Genomic DNA, 22,471 nt, shown 5'->3' with positions numbered 1-22,471 from the left:
TAGCAGTCATTAAGATATTTTTAAAGCAGCAGAAGATTAAGACTAGTTTTAAATACAATCTTTTTTTATTTTTGTTTTCACTATTTGGAGCTTATACTTCTATTTTAAACAGATTTCAAGGTTCCATAAAACTCTGTTAATTATTTATGGTGATATTAGCTCTCTTGACTTAAGAAAAGGAGTGACAAATATAATATGAATTTAAATTTCAATGGCAACAAGAATATTGTGATCTGTACTGCTTATGCTTTTGCTATTATAATGGATTTCTTTTTTCCCCTCTTGTTTGCATCTCCTGTCAAATAAAGGCCAAGAAACACCAGGTCTTTGTTACAGAGACATACGAAAACAACATGATGGAGCTGAAGTTACTCTTGGACAGCTTTGCTATGTCAGGCCAGCGGACAGCAGGTTAGTTGAAGGTATAAAATGACAGATGCATCTGTCAATGTTCCAAAGTCACTACATTGTGGGAATTCTGCAGATGCCTCTTGCATTCCCTCTTCTCAACATGCTTTGATTTGATGACATGATAAGAGCAGTTCTCACAGCAGTCAGATGGCCTTGCTAGCTGAGAAAGGGTGACGGAATGTGGACTTGCTGTTGTCAGCCCAGAGCTTGATTTACAAATGCTGGGGTATATGTGATCGGTCAGAAAAGGGCTCACTTGCTGTGCTCTAAATCCAACTGAGAAAAAAGTCCTTACAGTATACCTGCAAAGGGAACAGATGTTTTGCCTGAACTGAGCCAAATTCAGAGGCAACCTTCAGCAACATAAAGGTCATATATTCAAAAAGGTTGTGTAGGACACATGATATAGCACAATACTTTTTATTGTTGATTCTGCACTAATATTGTCTTGCGTTCATTTGATTAATATAAAACAAAAAATATTTTTCTGTTCTCATTAAATGAATTTTAAGTTAATGTTTGTCACTCAGCAAACTGCCATGTGCTTAAACATTCAAAATGGTGGCTAGGAAATTGTATTTTAATGGGGAAGGTGTTAATTTCTTTAAGTGAAACTGTACACTTTTTCTATTTTAAATTATCTAAAAATAATTTTATGTATATAATTCTAGCTAGACATGAAAAACTTCCAACTGCCGGAGCAAATAAACTAGGAAAAAAAAAACAAAATAGATAAAAAGTTGCTTAAAGGGCAAATGAATTTATTTTATTTAAATTGTGATGATAGATTTCTGCACTGTTGAGCAGCAGTGGGTGTAAAAGGTGATGTAGCACATCTGAGGACGGATGTGTGTATATACATATATATAAGCATCTTTTTTAGAACTTGGTACTGTTAGAATGGAATAGAGAAACCTAAGACTTTTCATCCTCAAAGACCTAGCCTTGCATTTGTGATAAACTGCTTTCATCATATCGTCTATAAAACTTTCATTTGGAGACTGGATACAGATTTATTCTGTAATTACAAATGTAATTCCTGTGGGTAATACCTATAGGTTCTGTAGGTTTACTATAGATATGTCAGACTGAAAAGCTCTTCAAAACTTTGTTTTCCTCATTCTTGCAAAGTTCCACATGCCTAGAAGGGATTCTGCAGTTCCGGAGGGAGCTGGATGCTGCAGCCAATGCATAGTTCCAAAGCAGTAATTGTCTTCTGGGTAGGTTTTCTGCTCACCCATGTGATAAACCTTCCAAACAACGGTTTTGATCCGTCTTAACCGTGATTTGGTGATTTCAATATTAATTTGCTTTGTTGTTTCGAGTAAACTTTGAAAGAGCTTATTTAAAGAGAACTGTTGACTAGACTATTTGTTCTACAGTTTTGCTGCACTTCAGGGTGTGAAATTTTTAGCAAGCATTTTTAACACTATTACCCTAATGTGTTGTACTTACGAATGTATTATGTAACAATTCATTTCATTTAAAAAAAAAGAAAAGTCTTATTTTAAATGAGAATGCCTTGTCAGTAAAAGTGAAAATCTTCTATAAATTGCTATAGTCCAGTTGGCAGAAGTGGGAAATTAGTGCTACATGAGCAGTTTGTTGGGAATTCCTTCTTTCTGTTGCATTTTTTAAGCTTCCATCTCAAGTGGTTGAAAGTTTTACTTAAAAATCTGTCAATATTAAGAGTTCAGCCTCACCATTTATCGCTGATAGTTGTGATGCTTTTTGAGCTACGCAGGAAAAGGAGACTTTATATTTGTTAGATTAAGAAAAAAGTATTTTAAAAAGTTATCTTTTCCGTTTTTATTCCCAAAAGAAGAAGTATTAGCCTACATCTTCCTCTTTTCAAATAACCTTCATAAGCATTCTTCAGTGTTGTTACTCTTGCTGGCCAGTTTGCATGATAACAGTTTGTCCCTGTTCAGTTTGTTATGTATTGTAATTATTCAACCGTAGGACTTGTGCTTGGTGAAGTTTGTCTTAATTTCAGGGAAAGAAAAAAAAAAGTAGTTGAATTAATCTGGGGAAAACAAGAAAGTAAATTGACTGTGAACAGGTAGGAGTGTTAGCTTCTAGACTCAGTAGAAAGTCTGAAGGAGTGGCTGTAAGAGTATTCTCACCTATTTACCTCCTGTCAGAATTCTATAGAACCTGGTATCTTCTCAAAATTCTTCCCTGAAACTCTTAGATTTCACTGGGCAAATGCTTCAAGTAATGCTTTTTAATTCCTCATTGCTGAAGAAGGGCCAGTAAGATAATACCATTTGGATTATGTTGCATGTCTCTTGCAAAGTATAGAAACAGACAAATTTTGGCCAGTATTGGAAGTGTAGGCTTGTTTTCAGCTAATGGAGGAAGGTGGAATCTGGTATTTCTGTTGGCAGGCTGAGCTGCCAAAAAACGGGGTTTCAGTAAAGGCAAGGAATGTCAGGATAGAAAGTTTACTGGCAAAAGTCTGTTCTTGGCAGCTATTATGTAAATTAAGACAGTTCAGAGACATGTTTCAGGGACGGCATTGCACTTCGGGGCTTCAGAAATGAAGATAAATTATTTGGAGAGCTTGTTGAAGAATGTGTATTGGAAGACAACCCCTGGACTGAATTAATGAGTATTAAATTGATGATAATTGTGTATTACAGCGTCTTTGGAGTGAGAAATATAGAAGAATAATACTTCTCTTTTTTTTCTTTTTTCTTTTTTTCTCTGTGCAGTAGTATTGATGCAAAATGTTCCTACAGTGGGTAATAGAAAGAAGTCTTGAGACAGCAGGACTGGAGTCCTGGGCATTCCTTGCTTTAGCTGTGGTGACAAAACATTTTATGTTTTTTTTCATGTTGATTTTAAATTAACATTTTGTTAACTCAGTTTTGGTTTAGGGACTTCCACTGAAAAGATCTGGCTTTTCCCTGACTGTGTAGACCTTTAGAAGCTGCAGTAAGTACCTGTCTGCTGAAGGTACTTGACACTACAGAGGAGCATTCTGTGCTTGAGATATGCATTCTTTCTATATTTACTTTTATGCTTTAGAGCAGACCTTGCTCCCATGACTGAAATAAAATTTACAGATCTAGATTTGTTTTTCGAGGTGTGACTTTGACGGTAATGGCTGGCTAGAAGGAAATGTTAGTGTCCCATCTGAATGGTACTCAGACATATTCTATGCTTCTTTGTGTTAAAGGGCTGGGGAATAAGCCCATAATTAAAATTTCAGGAAGGTCATTGGCTTTCTTACTTGCATATATGTGTAGATAGCAATGGTGTGTTATATGTAATCTGCAGGATAAATCATTTTTGTATAATACATGGAGTAATATATCATTTGGAAACACTAGCCATAGTATTCTTAAAATTAAAAAAAAAGATATCCAACAACTTTTAAATCTGTAAGGACACCTTCTCTGACTGACAGAATTTTATGGAGGATTGTGACTGACACAAGAAAAAAACTTGGAGTTCAGTGCCCAATTTGACTTTATGAGCCACCTTGGATAAATTAAGGTAGTGGAAAAGTAAGTTTCAAGGATATCATTACAGGTTTGGACTTCAGATATGTTATTTGAAGACCTAACTGAAAAATAGAGTGAGAGGCAACCCCTAGATTGACTTAATAGGTATTATTTTAAATTGATGATAATTGTGCATTACAGATTCATTGGAGATAGAAGTATGGAAGAACAGTACTTTTTTTTTTTTTTTTTTTTCTGTGCATTAGGATCACTGCAAAATGTTCCTACAGTGGGTAACCTGTGCATCCTTAACTTTAAAGCTTGAAGAAAATATATTACTATCTGTTACAAAGTAGGTTTGTAAGTGTTGCATATTAATATTAACAAATCTAAGAAGAGGAATTTGTCAATAATCTGCTGTTTTGCTGTAGTGCCAGTAAAAAATGGGGAAGTTTGTTCACAGAATTTTAATATCAGCTGACATCCTGTTATGTCATCTCTTTATCAGAACTGTGTTGTTTTACTTTCTTAGCACACTGTAGTACAGGTTTTGGGATGTTCAAACTTGTTCGTAAGTCCTAGTTGAGGCCACCAGATCAGAATTCTCTGTCTAAAGGTTGAATAAGTAAGTGTAGTTGTGCGATGTATCAACATGAAGATTTATAATTGAAACATTATGAAGGACTCTGCAGACAGATAATGTATATATATATATTATTTTTTCCTTTGGAATGAAAATCATTTAAAAGGTTTTTAAGATTTGTCCAAGCTTAACACTTGTGTGATCTTTGGCTCAGTAAAGCTTTGAGTAAATGATGTACTACATTATAATTTACATGCTTAGTCACAACAGTGGAGTAATGTCAAGAAAAGTGTAATGTTCTTAACTTTCAGGCAACATGTTTTTCAGGCTGTGTTATTAACGGTTTTAATGCTGGCTGGTATGACTGAATAACAGAGATTTGACCACTGTAGAACTTGTATGTGAGACTGTGTAACAAATACATTAAGTAAAAATATAACTCAGAATTTACAGTTTTGTATTTTGTATTAAAGCTTTTATACAAATGTCTTTCAGCTGTATTTATTATGAAAGTGTGACTATCCAGTTTTATCTCCTGTGGACAACAAGGCTGCTGTTCAGTGTTTTGTATTGTAATTGAAGCCCTAACTAATTTTAATACCTCTCATCTGTGTGAGTAGTTTTTTCTCTGTGGCTTTATGGGCTTAATTTTCATTCTATATTTTTCTTTAGGCTCTCATAAGGACAAAGATAAACCTTCAAGCCTCTCTGTCCTTGAGACTTTGAGGTGTACCTTGACAGCTTACCAGAACAAGCTGGAAGACACATCTAATGAGGTAACACTTGCACTGTTTGGCTCTATACCTATTGCCTTCGGCCTGCAGCAGTATATGTGCTTTGCTTGTAACAAAGGTCAGAAGAGAGGGAATGCTGACAGCTTCACATATACTAAAAGAAATAGTCTCTGTCACTACTGTTTCTCTAAGCTTGCCTTACAGTGAAGTTTCACTTACATTTGGGAGGAAGGGGAAGAAGAGTGTCTTTTTTTTTCCTTTTTTTGTGTTTTTGTTTTTTTTTTTAATGTGTTGAGCTTATTATTTTTAATAAACAGGCATGGAAATAGTTCTTCTGAATCTCTAATTTCGGCTAAAAGAGAGTGTAAGAGTTTGATGGGCTGTGTATTACATAATAATAGTGAATGCCACTTGAGCCTCAACAGTCTTTGATATCAGATATGCAAATATGCACCCTGTTGTATATTTTGGAAGTGGCATACTTTGCTGAGATTAGTGAGTTTATTATGAAGTCTCTCGTTTTTGGTGATTTCCAGCAGTCTTTTCAAGTAAACTTGACACCTTGGCAGTAATTTCATTAGGATATCTAAGATGACAATTGATACATTTCAGTTTTGTGAGTCTTATCTTTGATAAAAAAAAAAAAAAAGAATGCTTTTGATAGAATTCTGCTGACCTTTTATTTCACTGTCTGAAAAGTCACAATCTTGCATTTATTTTCTCATTTGTATTGCTAATGTAATTAAATTAATCCTCTTGGGTTTAAATGTTTTATGAATTTGTGGCTTTAAAGGTTGCAGAGAGAAGTTAAATACACTCTTCTAAAGCTTTTTTGTACAGAATTGTAAATAACTTCTCTTTGGATTAAGTTAGCAAGTACGGATGATAAAAGTGCAGTAAGATTGTAAAAATGCCAGTAGTGATTTTTCATTCCTAAGTTTCGTCTTTTGTCTTTACACATACGCAGCCTTGCTGTGCCTTCATAATGTTAAAAACAAAACTGTATCATCTTCGCCCCTCTTATTGGAAAAAGCCTAGTATCCTGGAATACCGTTGAGTTTGTTCAATGGGTGCAAAAATAATTAACCATGGAAACAATTACACTTTAGTAAACAGCAAGCACAGTTAGGTCTCTCCCAGTGAGATAAGAGAACTGACGTGTATAGTCATTATGAAAGTCTTCTGAGACCCAAGTCTGGGAGCTGCAGAGTAACTGGGAACATATTACCCACAGCGAATTGTTATTTGGGAGGAGGAATGTCACGTGATATGCAGCACAGTTGAAAAGTCGACTCAGCAGGCTTTGGCTTAGTGATGTGCTTTGTTGTGAAACTGTGCCAGAGACAGCAGTGGGGAGACCAAGGGGGTGGCTGCTAAGAAAGCAAAGTGAGTATTCTGACAGAAAGAAGAATGAACTGTCAAGGAAAATAAATCGCAAGCAGAGCAGGACCAACTGATGACCTGCCACAAGACTTCCCAGTAGGACTGCGTGTGACTGACCCTGAAGTTGTCATACGGAGCCAGAGATCACTGAGCACCTTCATTGTGCACAGAAAGGGCAGCGCTCTGCCCTTTTTCATTCTCCCTGCCCGCACAGATAACAGTGCTTTTGGCTTCTTGTATGTCGGATATGTTTAGTAATAAAACTGTTCCCTATAATACAGTAAAACTAAGAGGGACGGTAGAGGGCATTGTGCAATAAAATAGGGTGTTTTATTACACACCACTTAGGGTTTAGTTTAGAAGAATTGTGGAGCAGTTATTTTTATAGTGAGGCTTCCAACATGATCACGTATATCGATGAAATTATTAATATACATTGACGTATGTGTGTACGGGTGTAATCTGCTGATAGACTTGGCATTTGTCACCTTTAGCTTAGTGCTAAATGTTAGATTAAATGGTCTACTTTGGTTGTGTGACTGAAAGGTGTACACATTTTGGTTTTGACAGAACATAAGCTTTTGACTTTTCGTATAGTATACATGTTAGAATAGGTTTGGAAAGAGAGAAAGGGCTACTAAACCAATAAAATTACTGCATTCTGTAATGTACTGCAGTTATTTCCTTACTTTTTTTGCCAGGTCTACTTATCTGAGAGGGAACAAAAATATAGGCTCCAGAATAATTAGTGAATTTTGCAAATGGGATATTTGACTTTCGAGTTGCTTTTGAGTGCTCAGCTGTGAGGAATAACCTTTACTATAGTAGCTATATATTTGGTGCTTAATTTCAGACATACTTATTATTAACCACTCTGTAACACAGATTGTAGTGATGTTTCTGAAAGTGAAAAATGAAGCTGGTATACATACCGGTCATGACCTACCTCTAAGATAGGTTACGTCTTATCGTACCTCTCTTGAGAACATTGCTACTTCTTCAGGTCGTGTGAGTGCTATGCTGCCCTTAGTAAAAGTGGAGGCTACTCTCTACATGGACACCTTCTACAGAAGGCCACTGACTTTGAAAACTTGTTTTCTGAAACTACTCCCTAAATCATAATCTAAATGTATTACATTTCAGACACACTTCAGAGTCTTTGTTTTTTGTCAGATGTTTTGAGATGGGAAAGTTAATACTGGGCTCAGTTTGGGATTTTAACCACTACTATTTATCTTTAATAACTGTAAAAGAGCTTTTGGTTCTTTTTTAATGGCACATTATTTAGGTTGTAGAAAGCGTAAATATTGTCAAAGGAATTGAAAAGAAGTTTATTATAAATAATTCTTCCTTTGTATTCAAGTTATCATGTTGCTTTTCTCTAAAAGTCTTCTTGACCTTCATGTTTTTCACAGCTTAAGAAAATGAACACTTTGTGTGAAAACACAGCAAAAGAGCTTGAGATATCCAAAGACAAGATGTATGTTTTAAGTCAAGACCTTAAGGTATGGTTTAATGAACTTAACATTGAATTTAAAAGTTCTGCAATTAGTATCCTTCTAGATTTAAGTTATCTTTTTGTTTTATCAGAATAAGTCTCTATATCTTTGTGTTCTGTTAAGCAGACTAATTACCTAGCAAGCTAGTTTGAAGTCGTGCTGCCTTATCCTAATCACAACCTGAGTCTCTGCAACTGAGCATTCCAGTCATTTCACTTCTGAAATGATTTGAAATATTTTTTTAAAATTTGTAAAGTATTGATTTATATTGAAATGAATGTCAGTATTTTTTTTCTTAACTAGCTGTATCTACTTTTCTGAAGAGATCTAAAAAGAAAAGAATTATTTAATTACCTCTGCACGCATGAAAGAACATTTTATTTAGGATGTCCTTCTCCAATTTTTGTATCAGACGTTAATATAGGTATTAGGTATCAAGTTAATGCACAGTACAAAGTTGCTTATAGTAAGATGTACCTGGGAACTGCTAAAAATGCTTCAGAACTTAATAACTCTTCTCTTTACTTTCTGAATTAGGATATTTTTTGTTTGTTTGCTTATTTGTTTTTTGTTTCTGTTTTTGGCTGACATACCTCTTTTGTGGAACTCCTGTCTGGTTACACCAGTGGCCAAGGGACTGAGGAAATCCTGGGGTTGTGGTTAAATTTAATCTCCCAGTTGATAGTATATTATATTATTGCCAAAATAAAATGTCTTTACTCCCAATGTTGCTCAGATTCTTTTGCTGGGGACATTCTGCTTTATCAGATCAGTTTAGTTGCAGATATTTCTGCAGCATACACTGAATCTTATATTAGCTTATATTTGGACACGATCTCTTCTAATTGGTTCTTTCTTTACTAGTTAATTTATAGTGAGGACACATAAGACTACTTCTGTTATAAGTTATTTTAAAATCTTAGGTGCTTTATTTTTTCCTGATGTTTTGCAACAGATATGTGTATTCTTCATGGAAAAAAAAAGAGCATGCTTTGTATACAGTACAAAAATTTCTTGAAGTCATTGGTAATAAAATTCAATAAGTATTTGTTAGAAACTTGCCAATGCTTTCATCTTTAAATATTCTCATTAAGAAGAAAAGTTGACATTGTCTAATGAATTGTCTTTTATATTTTCTGTATAATCAGCTATGGTCTTATAGAAGATTAACAGTGCTTCCATTTCGTTTAAGAAAAGCAGTGTTTTAACAACCTGTGGCAGCTCTAGAAGTCCAGTGCTTATAGGAACGACAAGCATGTGTATTTACTCACTCCATGTCAGCAATCTGTGACCTTAAAAGGCGTAATTTAAGAAATTGTTTGTTTATGAGTTTGGTCTTGGTAACATGAAAGTACTTGTAACCATTTCTGTTAAATAGTTTGTTTTCATGGTCACACCTCCAAAGGGACTCCTCAAATTGTTATTATTTTTTCCATACCATAAAGAGTACATTGTGCACAGTAGCTGTTCATGTTGTCCACCAAGGTGACTGTAATGGATCAGAGATTAACTTATGAAAGTAATGTGTCTTTTCAGTGTCTTTAAGAGCAATCCACTCTGCTGAGGATAATTTATGTTCGTGATTTTTGTATTCTCGTTTGGAAAGAGAAACTGGATTCTGAATTCAGAAGGAAATTTTGTCATACCATAGTGCTTTTGACTTTCAGAGATACATTTCTGATGTTGTCTAGTTCACAGTTATGTCAACTTTGAAAAGTCTATTAGTAGCAAGATGCAGACAGGGAGATGTGAGCCTAGAGCCTTCAGCTGCAGAGCTCTGGAATAATGTGGCATTTCATGGAGCAAAGTTCTTACCAGCATTTCTGTTCTGTGCCTCTGTTCTACAGGAAGCACGGGATAAGCTGGCCGATGCCAATAAAGAGTTAAATCATCTGCATACTGAGTGTGCAGACAGAACAGCTTTAATAGGAACTTTACAAATGGAACTACAGAATGTGCAGCAGCGCTGGGAGAAGGAGAAAGTACGTGCCGCAGAATCTGAAAATGAAATCCAGAAGCTTACCAGGGCTTACCAGAAGGATATGGAGGTATTACCAGAGACAAGACGACTGTCAAAAAGTCTTTATTTAATCTCACTTTATACATTTACATACATCAGATGGTTACTTTTAGACTTAACAGATTTACCCCAAAAATATGATTTTAAGATACGTATTCTGAAATATGTATTTAATATCTACAAGATCTGAGGATACGTTCTTTCTCCTTCCATCTGTGTTGGAACTAATATCTTAACTCTTCTGGTATTTTGAATTTTTGAACAACTGAGTTTATTTAAACAGCTATACCTGATGAACATTAATTTTTCTTTCAGCTTGAAAGTCAGCAGAAATATTCTATACACTGGAACATATGGTAGTGTTGTCTTCACATGTTGTTAATTACTGATTCACATAGCAATTAATAATTAGGAAATGTGAAATTTTGCCTGCCTGACCTGAAAATTTTTCTTTGCAACCTGTTAGCTTGTTGTGGTGTACTGTAAGTGGGAATTGCTTCAAAACTTTTTATTTTAGGACTTTTTTCTCTGTCTCCTTATAGATGTTGATTTTCTTGCTTTCTTTCACCCTGTAAAGTAGTTCTGTACTAGCAATAGCAGTGATTTTTTTTATCATTCTTGTCCATATTGAGCTCATTACTTCCACAAATTTAAATGTGCATGCCAGTTTGAGTAAAAAGGAAACATTCTTTCCACCTCTCTAGCAGTCTGGTATTTAAATAGTGTCCACATGAAGCAGCTGGAATTGTTATACACATCAGATAATGATTAAAGTGAAAGAAACTAGAAGCCTGGTTATATTGTAAAGTCAGCATGTCTACTGAACTGTGGTTGCATTCAACATGTGTGAATTGATTTGAGGTCTTGGGATCCCTTATTTTCATGCCAAATGTATAATTATCATCCTTGGTTTATCACAGCTCTAGCAAAAATGCAGTGATGATGGCACACTGCAGTTTCCTTGGGAATTAAAAGATCTGCCAGAAATAAAGTTAAAACAAACTAAACTACTTTACTTTTTTTTTTTTTTTTCCCTTGGCCTAAAACACCATGAAATAATTGTGAGAAAATGCACTGTAATGCAGTGAAAGAGTCAGAAAAAACATAGTCTCTCAACTTAGTTGTCCGCAATTCCTTGATTTAAAGCCTCATCCGGAGCCTCTGGAAAACAATGGGAACCTTTCCACTGGTTTATTGACTTTGAATAAGGGCTCTATTTCTTGTGGCTATTGAGGTACAGCTTTCTGTCATTTTCTTAATGAAGGCTGCTAAGTTGCATATATGTACTAAAAGGATGAAGTCTGGAATTTCCATTGCCTGCTTTTGTTTCTAAGGAGGATTTGTAACATACGAATTTATTATACCATTGACTAAAATCAGTATAAACGAGAGAGATGTGGGTTGTGAAATTTTACTGATGAAGCTGTAAGCCTGCTTTGTCTAACTATTTGATTGTACACATTTCACACAAAAGAAATTTTTGAATGATTGTAGTCTCAGTTGTTTGAACAGCATTTTGTGCTGCTCAGCTATGAGACTGCTTTCTGTGTGCTATGCAGGTATTGGAGGTAAGTATGGCTTGAATGTTCCTGGAAGTGTTAAATGCAATTTCATCATTTATGTTACTGATAGCACTACTGATAGCAGTGTCAGGTTGCATTGGTTTTGAGCACTGCAAAATTGGGTTTTCTGTATTTATATGTATTTCTAATCATACAGATGTTGTATAAACTGTGTTCCTATTCTAACTTTAATATGTTTGACTGTGAATATTAACAGCATTGCCTTTGAGAAGGTTTGAGAATGAGCTCTTATGTGTTTGTTTTTTGTTTTTGTTTTTTTTTTTTAAATCTGTGTTACTACAAGTGTGATGTATCTCTTTGGATTCTAACATGGTTCATAGTTAACAGTTGATTTTTCTTTTTGTCTCAGGGGAAGCTAACCTTCCTTCATGGCTTGTACCAGCGTTTGGTAGCTGGCTGTGTGCTTATAAAACAACCAGAAGGCATCCTAGATAGATTCTCTTGGCCGGAGCTTTGTGCAGTCTTGCAGGAGAATGTTGATGCCCTGATCTTAGACCTCAACAGGGCTAATGAGAAGGTAAGTGTCCTTAGGCACCAGCTACCTCTATTAAATTCAGTGACATTTGTCCACATCACAGTATCATTAAAAAGGACTGACATTCATCTTATTTCAAAAAGAATTTGGGCGTTAATAATTCAATACCATTAATTATGGCTTGTCTACAACTCAGTTTGATGCCATTGCTGTGGGCATGTAAAAGTGACTGAAGTCTGTATGAAGTCTCTAAGCTCCGCTTTCTGTGCAGGACATGCTAATAGTACTAGCCAATATTAGCCACAGGGACCTAATTAAAAGAAAATAAATTAATCTTACTGATGAAGTAATTCAAAGAACTTAGTCATTTACACTAATAAAGCAAGTCTTTATTTTAGCATAAAACAGAAACAAAATGCACTTACTTTAGGAACATCATTTTTAAATTATGTGCTTAAGATTCAGATATACTACTGGAAGAAATGCCTATCTATTTTTTGTTCAATTACAACTTCTTGACCATGAGATTTATATTCAGAAATACAATAGAAAACAGTTATTTTTGTAAAGTATGTCAGTGTGTGCTAATATTTGTTCAAGGAGGGAACTGCACTTTTCTGAGTGACTTCAATGTTACTAAGCTTATGTGGCCGTTCTTTGTGGAAATCTCGACTTTTTTTAGGAGAAAGAAAAGTTTTAAAAGGACTTAAACTGGCTCTTCTGTCTAACACACACCACTCTTTAGTTTCAGTTCATGTTCTGACACCCTCGATCAGGGCAGTTCTAGACTGACATGGTCTAGTAGAATGGTTCCAGATCCTGGCTGCTTTGGACATGTTGGTATTGAAGCATCAGAAGGGAAAGGCTCTTTCAGAATCTTCTCATCTGCTGGAATTGTGGGCAGACTTGAGACAGAGCTAGTTAACAGAGAATTATTCTGACTCTTCCCATTATTTGGATAATAACCTAACAGTCAATCAAAACTACAACAGAAATGTAGATTAGAATAAATTTCTATTTTCATTTCAAAATAGAGGTGGAAAGAAAGCAGAAGTGAAGGGAGTGGACACTGTTGGCAGTGACTTCGGGTATATTTTACTTCTTTCAGCATTTTAATTTAGTAAGCTTGTTGTGATTGATTAAGAGGGCTGTAGGGCGCTCATCACATACTTATCAACTTTTTGAGGATTTGGTGCAGCCTTCCTGTGGTCTACCTGTTTTCTCAGAACAAAATTTTTCTTCTGCTCTGTCATGTGATGGTGTTTAAAAATACATTGCTGGTACTCTTTCGTAACAAAATATATGTATGTGTATTTAGAGATTATTGTGAGCTTCATTCATTCCTCCATTAGTTCGCATGGGAACTGAGAAGTTGAATCACAGAGTGAATCCTTTCATGCTCATTGGAATCACGTCATAATCTAGTGAGCTACTTTTTAGAAAAATCTTCTATACACTTCTTGCAGTCACTTTCATACTCAATGTATGAAAAGCACTGGTTTTCTAAGAAAAAGAAAAAATAAAATTAAGAGCTAGGTTTTTTTTCATTATTACTTGCAGTTCTTGCAAGCCACTAGAGGACTAGTATGATTGGATTACTAATTTAGCAATACAAGATTTAGCTTTTTTTCAATATAAGCAAGAGATCTCTGGTTCAGATTTCCAAGAAAGAAGGCAGCAGTTATCTTCAAGAAAGAACAAAGGTGGCCAGAATAAAAGCCATTTTTCTAACATATGTCTTGCAAGATTCAAGAAAGTGTTCTGTCATGAAAGGCTTTTTACTTTTAATAAATATGTTGAAGAAATTAAAATTTAGATTTTATGCTGCAAGAGTCTGTGCTTAAATTAATATGTACAGTTAAAGTCAAAAGGTTTATACGTGGGGAGATAATGTTTCTTTTTAAACACCTGTCACACAGATATCTCACCTAGAATATATTTGTAAGAACAAGTCTGATATTATGAAGGAGCTTCAGCGGAACCAGGAAGATGATATTAGCAAAATGGCTGAACAGATGAAAGCACAGGAAAGCTGTTGGCAGAAACAAAAAAAGTGCCTGGAACAGCAGTACTCAGATCTCCTTGGGGAAGTTCATGCAAGGGCACAGGTATGGTGCTGTGAAGTTCTCTTATTTTTTTTCCTTGTAAATATTTAATGGACTATTTCAGTAGTTTGAGCTTCTAACCAATTTCAGATTATTTGGGAATTTTAGTGTATTTTAAAAATAATTTAAAAAAAATACTGCATCACTACAGCAACTGTGCTAGTTTTCATTTCTCTCGGAATAGGAAACAAATAACTATTTAAATACTGCTTATTTCAGTCTAGCACTTACTAGTGACTTTTTTTTTCTTTACAGCTAAAGGTGGAAGATATAAATTACTTGTATTAGAAATTATGTAGTATAGCAGCATACTGAAAACATGGCTCTCTGCTATGGGCTATGCGTTAGGCAAACCTGGAAGATGCTTTATCTGTCAACTAATTGTAAAGAACTGCTGTGTTTCTACCCAGGAAATGCTTTTTCTTAGAAATATCTGTGCATATTTTTAGAAAAAAAAGTTACGTAGGTGTACAAACTGATGGGGTTGGTACCTTGGCAGTGTAGCATCTGTATGCACAGATCACTCAGCAGAACTTTGTTGCATCTTTGTTCTTTCTAGAGTTCCAGTTTGCGTGGAACAAGACATTCTAATTTCCTCTGAATTTCTGCTTTTCAAGTTTGGACCTGCAAATACTGATTAAATTAAACTTTTACCTTTTTGAGGTCCACAAGCTTCATGGATATCAGCAGTTAGGACTGCTGTAGTCTTGACTGCCTGCTTCTTGCGAGACTTGATTGTCTTTTCCTTATTATATTTTGGTCCTGTCAACTGTGTTAATCTGGACAGTTGCTGCAGTGCTGAATCAGTTATGCAGATACACTAATGTAGCTTTATTAACATAGAAAGCATATATGAAGGCAAATAGAAAAATGGCAATTCTGACACGTGTCTTAGATCTGTATTCATGACTTTATCAGTTTTTCTGAGAGCTGTAACTGCACAGCAGTGTGAGTAAAATATCTTGGAGACTGTTGTTTTGGTGTCTGGAACTGATGTGGAGAATTGGAACTTTTCTGAAAGGTTCCTTTTTAATTGAAATGGGATGTAGCAATATGGAGACAGTAACAACTGCCAGTGCTTCTGCCCCCAGCTAGTACTGTTCAGGATCCCTGACTTCAAGGTAGGATCTGTGGTTACTGTTAGAGTGTACATCACAGCTGTTATTGTTGATCAGGTGAATGATGTAACCAGAAAGCAGTTTCACTGTTTTTCTGTATGGCAGAATTTCCCAGAGTTGCCTTAATACTGATCAGCAATGAACAAACTCCCTACAGATAATGCCATTCTTGTTCCTGGTTTCCATATTCGGTCAGTTGAGCTTAAAATATCCCTTTTCCCTGCCTTATGTAGAAAAAACAGTCCCCATGATTTGGTAGAGTGCCATTCTGAAAATGTTACTATGCCTATTCCTTAGCCTCACACAGATTATTTATTTAGCCAATGCATAGTCTCATAGGGAATGTCTTCTGAATTTTAAGTAGCAGTTGTTGTTTATTATATAGGCATTTATTAATCTGTCCCCATTTCTTGTGGCAGCTGCTTAAAATAGGAGGGTTTTGTTCTCATATAGAAAAATACGTTGTAAGAGAAAAATCCTGTAACTGTGTAGTTTGTTCCAAAAGTAATTCTTCCTGTCTGTTTCTATGGAGACCACAACAGATACAAAGAGCACAATAACACTAACACTATTTGAAAGTCCAAATTCTCAGCTACAAAACACAAACATTGTTTTTCAACATCGTTGCCATCATTAGGTATGCATTTTTGCCAGCAATGAACAACAGCCTGCATACGACATACGACACTTGTAAAAATCTGCACCAGTGAAACTTGGTTTCTGTTACTGTTTCACATTTGCTATGATGGTGGTGGTTTTAGAAAAATGTTGCCCACGCAGTCCATTTTTCATTGGCCCAAACAGATGAAAGTCAGAACGATCCAAATCCAGACTGTATGGTGCTTGCAATAGGACAGTTCAGCCAAGATTGGTAGTGTTCTCCACGGTCTGGGGCCTGGCATTATCGTGTTGCAGGAGAAAGCTTATCTTCTTATGTGGCCTGACTCTGGAAGTTCAAGCCATCAGCATTACAATGTAGCGTTCAAGGTTGATGGTTTGTCCAGGTTGCAGGAAATCCAGAAGGATCTCCTTTCCTATTCCAGAAGATAGTGCATACCCTTTTACCTGCTGAAGACTGCATATTGAGCTTTCTCTTTGATGAGGATTTCACTGCTCCATGGACTGCCATTTTGAATCCTGCTAGTAGTGGTGACACTACCATCATTACCAGTCTTATCACTGGTAATGATGCAATTACGAGACCAGGAGATTGTCACCTTCAGTTTCATATTCATTCATTATTTCCTGACAGACTTGTCTGTGGTGTTCATTCTGTTCCTGAGTGAGCAATCATGGGACCCATCTGGCACAAACTTTGTGATATTCCAGTCTTGTCACCATCGTTTCAATGCATTGAAGCAGATATTTCTAGCTCCATACGTAGTTCCCTGATTGTAATTTGTTGATTCGTCTGGATGCGATGATCAAGGCGTTCTTCATTCTGCGATGTAACAGCTATGCATGGCTATCCAGAATGTGGCTTGTCTTTCATGTTGTTTTTTCCACTGCTGAAAACCACCACCCACCACCTCACTGTGCTCACATCCAGTGTTTGGGCTCCATAAATGTTCAGCAATCATTGATGAATGTCAGCGGGTGCAATTTTTTCTGCATGGAGGAATTCAGTGACACACTTTTTCTTCGTCTACACTTCCATGTCAGATGCCATTCTGTCAGACTGGCCCTCTGCTACCACCTGTCACATAGCATCAACATGTAATGGAATAGTGTTGGAGAAGTTCAGCCTCTCTTGCCATACCAACATCATCTGCCTCTGATGTCTCAGGCCAACATTACACAATAGGAGGCATTACTTTCAGAGCAGCCCTCATATGTTAAAATGTTAATTTCAACAGATTAACGAAATTTTACCAAAAGGGAAAAGGGGAAAAAATCCTTTAGGGATTTAAAAAAAAAAAAAAAAAAAGGTCTTTTATTAGATTTTGGTTTTTTGGTTGTTAAGGAGCTTTGCTTTTGGTGAATTAGACAAAGGCTCTGGTATCTTGCAATAACATCAGAATTTAGTGTTTTAACCCAGAAAAATAAAACAAATGAGATACAGAAAGATGTTCTGAAACCAATTTCATTATATTTCTAGCTTTCAGTTCTGTTTTCTTGCCAAAATAAAGCGTAAGAACACAAAAACGAGTAGAATAAAACTCTGCTGCTAGTAGTGTCTGAATTTTTAGTAAATGGTTCTTAAAATTCACCAAGTTTGTAAGCCACTCAGGAATCTCTCAGAATTGAAGCACCCAAGAAAGCTGGCTTGCCAGCATTTAGGAGGAGCATTCTGTATTTCTTTCAAAATTGTCCATTTGAGTTTCGAAGAAAGCCTTAAAAATAATGAAGAGGAAGTTGTAATTAATTATTAGACATCAACAGTATATCTTTTTTTTAAAAAAATCTGCTGTTAGGGAATGTCTTGTTCACTTTTGCTTGTTCTCATATAACTAGAAGGATTTAAATGCTATATTTTATTAAAAAAGAAAAGAAAAGAAAAGAAAAGAAAAGAAAAGAAAAGAAAAGAAAAGAAAAGAAAAGAAAAGAAAAGAAAAGAAAAGAAAAGAAAAGAAAAGAAAAGAAAAGAAAAGAAAAGTAAGCTTTAATTAGCTAGAGAACTGAATGTTAGTATAGCTGCCTAACAGCCCTGTAGGGATCATACTTTTATGTTTGTTTACTCAGATATTGGCCTTTCACCTGTTCTGGCCAGAAACCATAAGTTGTTTTCTAAATTCAGCTTACCTTTTGAGTTGCTTCCAGTCATGCTACCAGCTGTTTTTTTTCTGTAAAAATCAAACACTGTAAATAATACAGTAGCTCTGAAAATATTGTACATGTTCATACTTAATTTTAGAGTGACATGAGGCTCTGAGTTGCATTTTATAATTGAATTGTTCAGTTATCTATTCTACTTTTGTGTTACGGGAAATATTTTAATAAGGCTATATTGTTGTACATACCAGTAGGTTTTATGAATGCTGCTTTCTCAATATCAGTATTGTCAAAACATCTGCAAAATCTACCTGCTGTTGTTTTATTTCTTCCTCTTGAAGAGGAAGGTGTGTAAGTGTGGTCATGAAAGCGTCATTCTGTTTGTCTTCCTAGTCTAGCCAAAATGCTTTTTTTCCTCTGTCAAAAAAATATTTAAATATTTATTTGGTTAATGACCTTCTGAGCTGTCAGGGTTGCCTTTTTACAGAAACTTGTAAACTTTGTTTCAATTCTAGGGATAGCTTATGTACTTTTTCCTCTCCATGTTTATTGGAAGAGGCAGAAGAAATTAGAGTGCATCCATTTGCTTGAGGCCTGTAGCAAAGTTGACATGTAGAAACATGGCTGGTAGATACCATTTGAGTTCTGTTTTGCCCTCATTTTCCCGCAGGAATAACCACTGATCCCCATTTTTAAACAAAACTGTTAAGGGCTCCAAGAGAGGGAGCTAAAGCTTAACGTAGTCCTCTCTGTTTATCATACTGACTTGGCATTCTACTTTTTTGTGTTCACATATTGTAACTAGAGCTTGAAAGAAAAAAAGCTTAACTTGAGCTTGTGGTTTCTTTGTGAAGTGTATAAAAATTACTTCTTTTTATCACTGGATCCTGCTTAAACATAGACTCAAGTACTCCAATCACAGAGGACTCTCATGCATCAGGAAGCCAATCTAAGCCTCTGAGGCTACAGCATAATGTCTTCATTCTGGTACAAGAACATGCATGGCATCAACACCAACCAGCATGCATGGTCTAAGTATAGTCCTGGTGCTTTTGGTGTCATCACTTTTCTTCTTCACTGTTTTTAACATTCCTCCTTCCCTGTTTAAAGGCTTAGAGAGGGAAAAAAATGATAAAAGTTGAAAAAAATCCATGATGGATGTAGTGAAAATAAAAATGCCTGTATTACATTGTTCTTTTCAAAACAGTGTCTCTGTTCTGTATGAGACATAATTAATCTGTGAATTTATAAGTAGGGGGTTGATTACAAAGTAATTAGGAGATCACCTTTATTTCCCCTTTCCCAGCTGCTACCAATCTGTCTATTTTTATCTTCCAGAGTTTTCCTTACTTTTTTTCCTCTCATACTTTCTTTTCTGCTTTGAAGAACAATGTTCTTTCTGAAACAGGAACATGTAGTTGTGTATTATTAGGCAAACAATTGTGTTGTGGACAGCCAGGTACTGTTGATCACTTGCTGTGATCTATTGTTGTAAATGTGGTTTAGATTTAAACCACATTCACCACCTTCAGAAATCTGGAGTCCGGTTAGAGTAACAGAACACTGTGCAAATTTTACTCATGTTGATGTTTAGTTTGCATATATGCGTTTCTATAGCTTTTTTCTAGGAGACATGTTTTAGCTATATTGTTGACAATATTCTTTTAGCTGCTTTTTTTTTTTTTTTTTTTTTTTAGGTGAAATGATTTTTTTTTTTTTTTTATTTAAGCAATTACCTTCAGTTAATATATCTTCTATTTTGTTTTGTTTTGTTTTGTTTTTCCTCCTCCTTTATCCCAGGAATACCAAGAAACAGCAGAGAACAATAAAGAAAAAATCTGTGTCCTTGAAAAAAGACGGGAGCAATTGGCCCTTGAAAATCTCTATGTGAAAAATACATTAACACAGATTCGGAAGGAGCATTCATCTCTCCTGGCAGCATGTGCGCTATTGGCAGGTGCCCTGTATCCTCTCTATGGCCGATCATGTGCTATGGCTATACAAAGAGACCTTCTTCAGGAGCAGGTCAACGTTTATGAATTAGTCAACCAGGAAATTAGGACTCTTGTTCATGTTCTCTCTGGTGTAGATGGGGAGAAGGAAGATGATGTGAAAATCAAGAAACAAAAATTCAGAGGCCTGATACGTGTGTTCCGAAGAGGTGTGATTGCAGTTTTGGCAGCTAACAGACTTAAAGTTCTATCCCAGTCTTCTAGTTGCCTCTTCTCGTTGATAAATGGCTTTAAAGAAGGCACTGGAATTCTAGTGTGTGTAGGGGACTCCAAAGGCAAGCATAATATGTCAAGTAAGCTAATTGTTTTCTTGTTTTATAAATGTTATGTCACATTACATGGTTAGTGAATAATAAATAATAATGTTAGTAATAGAGTGTAAAGTCTCATGTATTAACATCTTAACAAATGGATTTTCTGGATTTCTTGACAAATGTAATTTCCCCAAAAAAGACACTACTTAGTCTGTACAGCTGTAACCTTTCTTTCAGTGCTTCACATGTGATTTCATACTGTTTGATATCTCTGACACGATGTGTTTTGGAATTAGATACCACCATATCTTCTGTTTCATCTGTTTTAGAAAAGATAACTCTTTTTATAAATCAGTTTAACAATTTTTATCCTACTCAAAATGGGAAAAAAAAATTGCATTTTGATTCAGGTGAAATATTAGTATAGAATGTCTGATGTATTTTCTCTGGAGATTATATAGTCTTTCTCTTCCTTTCTGTTACCGAATTGCTTCCCCTCCAGGAAAGAATGATATCCAAAATGTTTCACAAACTCAAAGATTCATTTACTCTCCTATTTGCTTTATTAGCTGTTGAAAAATACTTAATGTAGTCTAGAATATGCTAAAAGAGGAGTCAGTTTGTCAGTTATACACTAAGTTTTGATCAATTTCTGAAAGATATAGAGATGGTAGTCTGCCTTATCTGTGTTATTCAATTTTATTGTTCCCTACAATTCTCTTTCACAGGACACAACAAGGAAGGAATTCGTTGTGTTGAAGCACTCAACTGGTTTACTAGTTCTGATCTCCTTACTGCAATAATCAGTTCTGTCACAGAATTACAGGATGTTATTAGCAGAACAGGTAAATTAAAAAATATTATTGTAGTAGATTCAAACACGTAAACATATCCCATGAATTACGAAGTTCACATGATTGAAATTCTTACTGTTTTATATGAACTATTTTTTATTAAGTCTTTTCAGTACATATGGTCATGGAAATAGAAGGCTTAAGAGTATTTTTAGAAATCACCTGGACCTCTTTGTTGTGAGTAAGAAAAAATACATGTGTGCTGTGCCAGTACATATGTGGCTAATTTGTTCTTAAAAATTTCTAGTGATGTATTAAAACATTTTAAAAGCTTCTTTTTTTGTATTTAAGGAATATGTACCAAAATATTTAAAAGCTTACTAGTTACCTTGTTCCACTTTTCTAACATTCAAAAAATATTTTACTGAAGACCAACCTTATTTTTTATATGAAGTGTATGGCATTTCTGATTTAAATGTGGACCCTAAAGCTGGGACTTATTTAACCTGGGATACTACCCCCACTGACTGTGTGAATTTTCTACTATGTTTTACAGGAAATGTATCTAAATACCAGATGTGAACTTAGAATTTCTGAAGTTACTAGCATCTTGAAAACAATTGTCTTTTCATACTGTTTTCATCTTTTGTACTTATTATTTTGCTGTTTCTGACAGAGAAATAAATACCTGTCAATTTACACACTATATAGCAATCTTTATCTTGTTTCCCTATTGTATTCCCTCTTTAAGCAGATCCTTTTGTCACAGTTACTTAATTTTCTTAGCCTCTCCTCACATTTGTGTTGTACTAGGCCTATGGAAAATTTTAATGCCAGTCTTTGGATATGTTATCTCTTGATTCCCATCTGTTAGCTGTTGATGTCTTTGCTAAGAAGACTAAGATAAAATCTCTCTTGGTTCCTCTGCATTGCTGTTATCCTTATTTGTTCTTTGCTACCTGGCAATTTTGGAGTCCCAAAACCATGTCACAGAATAATAGATATTAAAGGATATATAAAGAATATTAAAAGAAGGATAATTTACAGAAGTAAAGCCATTTAATGAAAAATATTTTGATTGAGTTTCAGGTGCTCTCTTCATGTCTAATCCTGTTTTCAGCAATTTAAATCTATATCCATACAAAACAAAGTTTGAACTGTTTTTCAAGACAGTACAGGGTTTATACTGCAAGTATTCTTGTGTATAGACTACTTAATAAGATCTACAAATACAAAAGATAAACTGTAGTATAAACTCTACTTCTGCATCAATATGCTGAATTTGACTTGTTAGAATATCCTAATTGTCTTTTACCCATATTGAAGTAGATGAGCA

At 35.2% G+C, this 22,471-nt stretch overlaps 1 protein-coding gene across 1 annotated transcript in view; it reads left to right on the top strand.

Moving 5' to 3' along the window:
• The window catches only part of CCDC171 (coiled-coil domain containing 171), a gene marked incomplete at both ends in the record, with an annotated part of 260,866 nt that overhangs the window by 53,428 nt on the left and 184,967 nt on the right, over positions 1-22,471 (top strand). The window contains 8 exon segments of the mRNA XM_079548267.1: positions 309-411; positions 5,119-5,222; positions 7,979-8,068; positions 9,910-10,110; positions 12,015-12,182; positions 14,060-14,248; positions 19,876-20,380; positions 21,070-21,186. Coding sequence (XP_079404393.1) covers positions 309-411; positions 5,119-5,222; positions 7,979-8,068; positions 9,910-10,110; positions 12,015-12,182; positions 14,060-14,248; positions 19,876-20,380; positions 21,070-21,186 — 1,477 coding nt within the window.

Source organism: Tetrao urogallus (assembly GCF_951394365.1).
Source record: "Tetrao urogallus genome assembly, chromosome: Z".
Classification (NCBI taxonomy): domain Eukaryota; kingdom Metazoa; phylum Chordata; class Aves; order Galliformes; family Phasianidae; genus Tetrao; species Tetrao urogallus.
The sequence above is the reverse complement of the archived record's forward strand: the minus strand, read 5'-3'. Positions and strand labels throughout refer to the sequence as shown.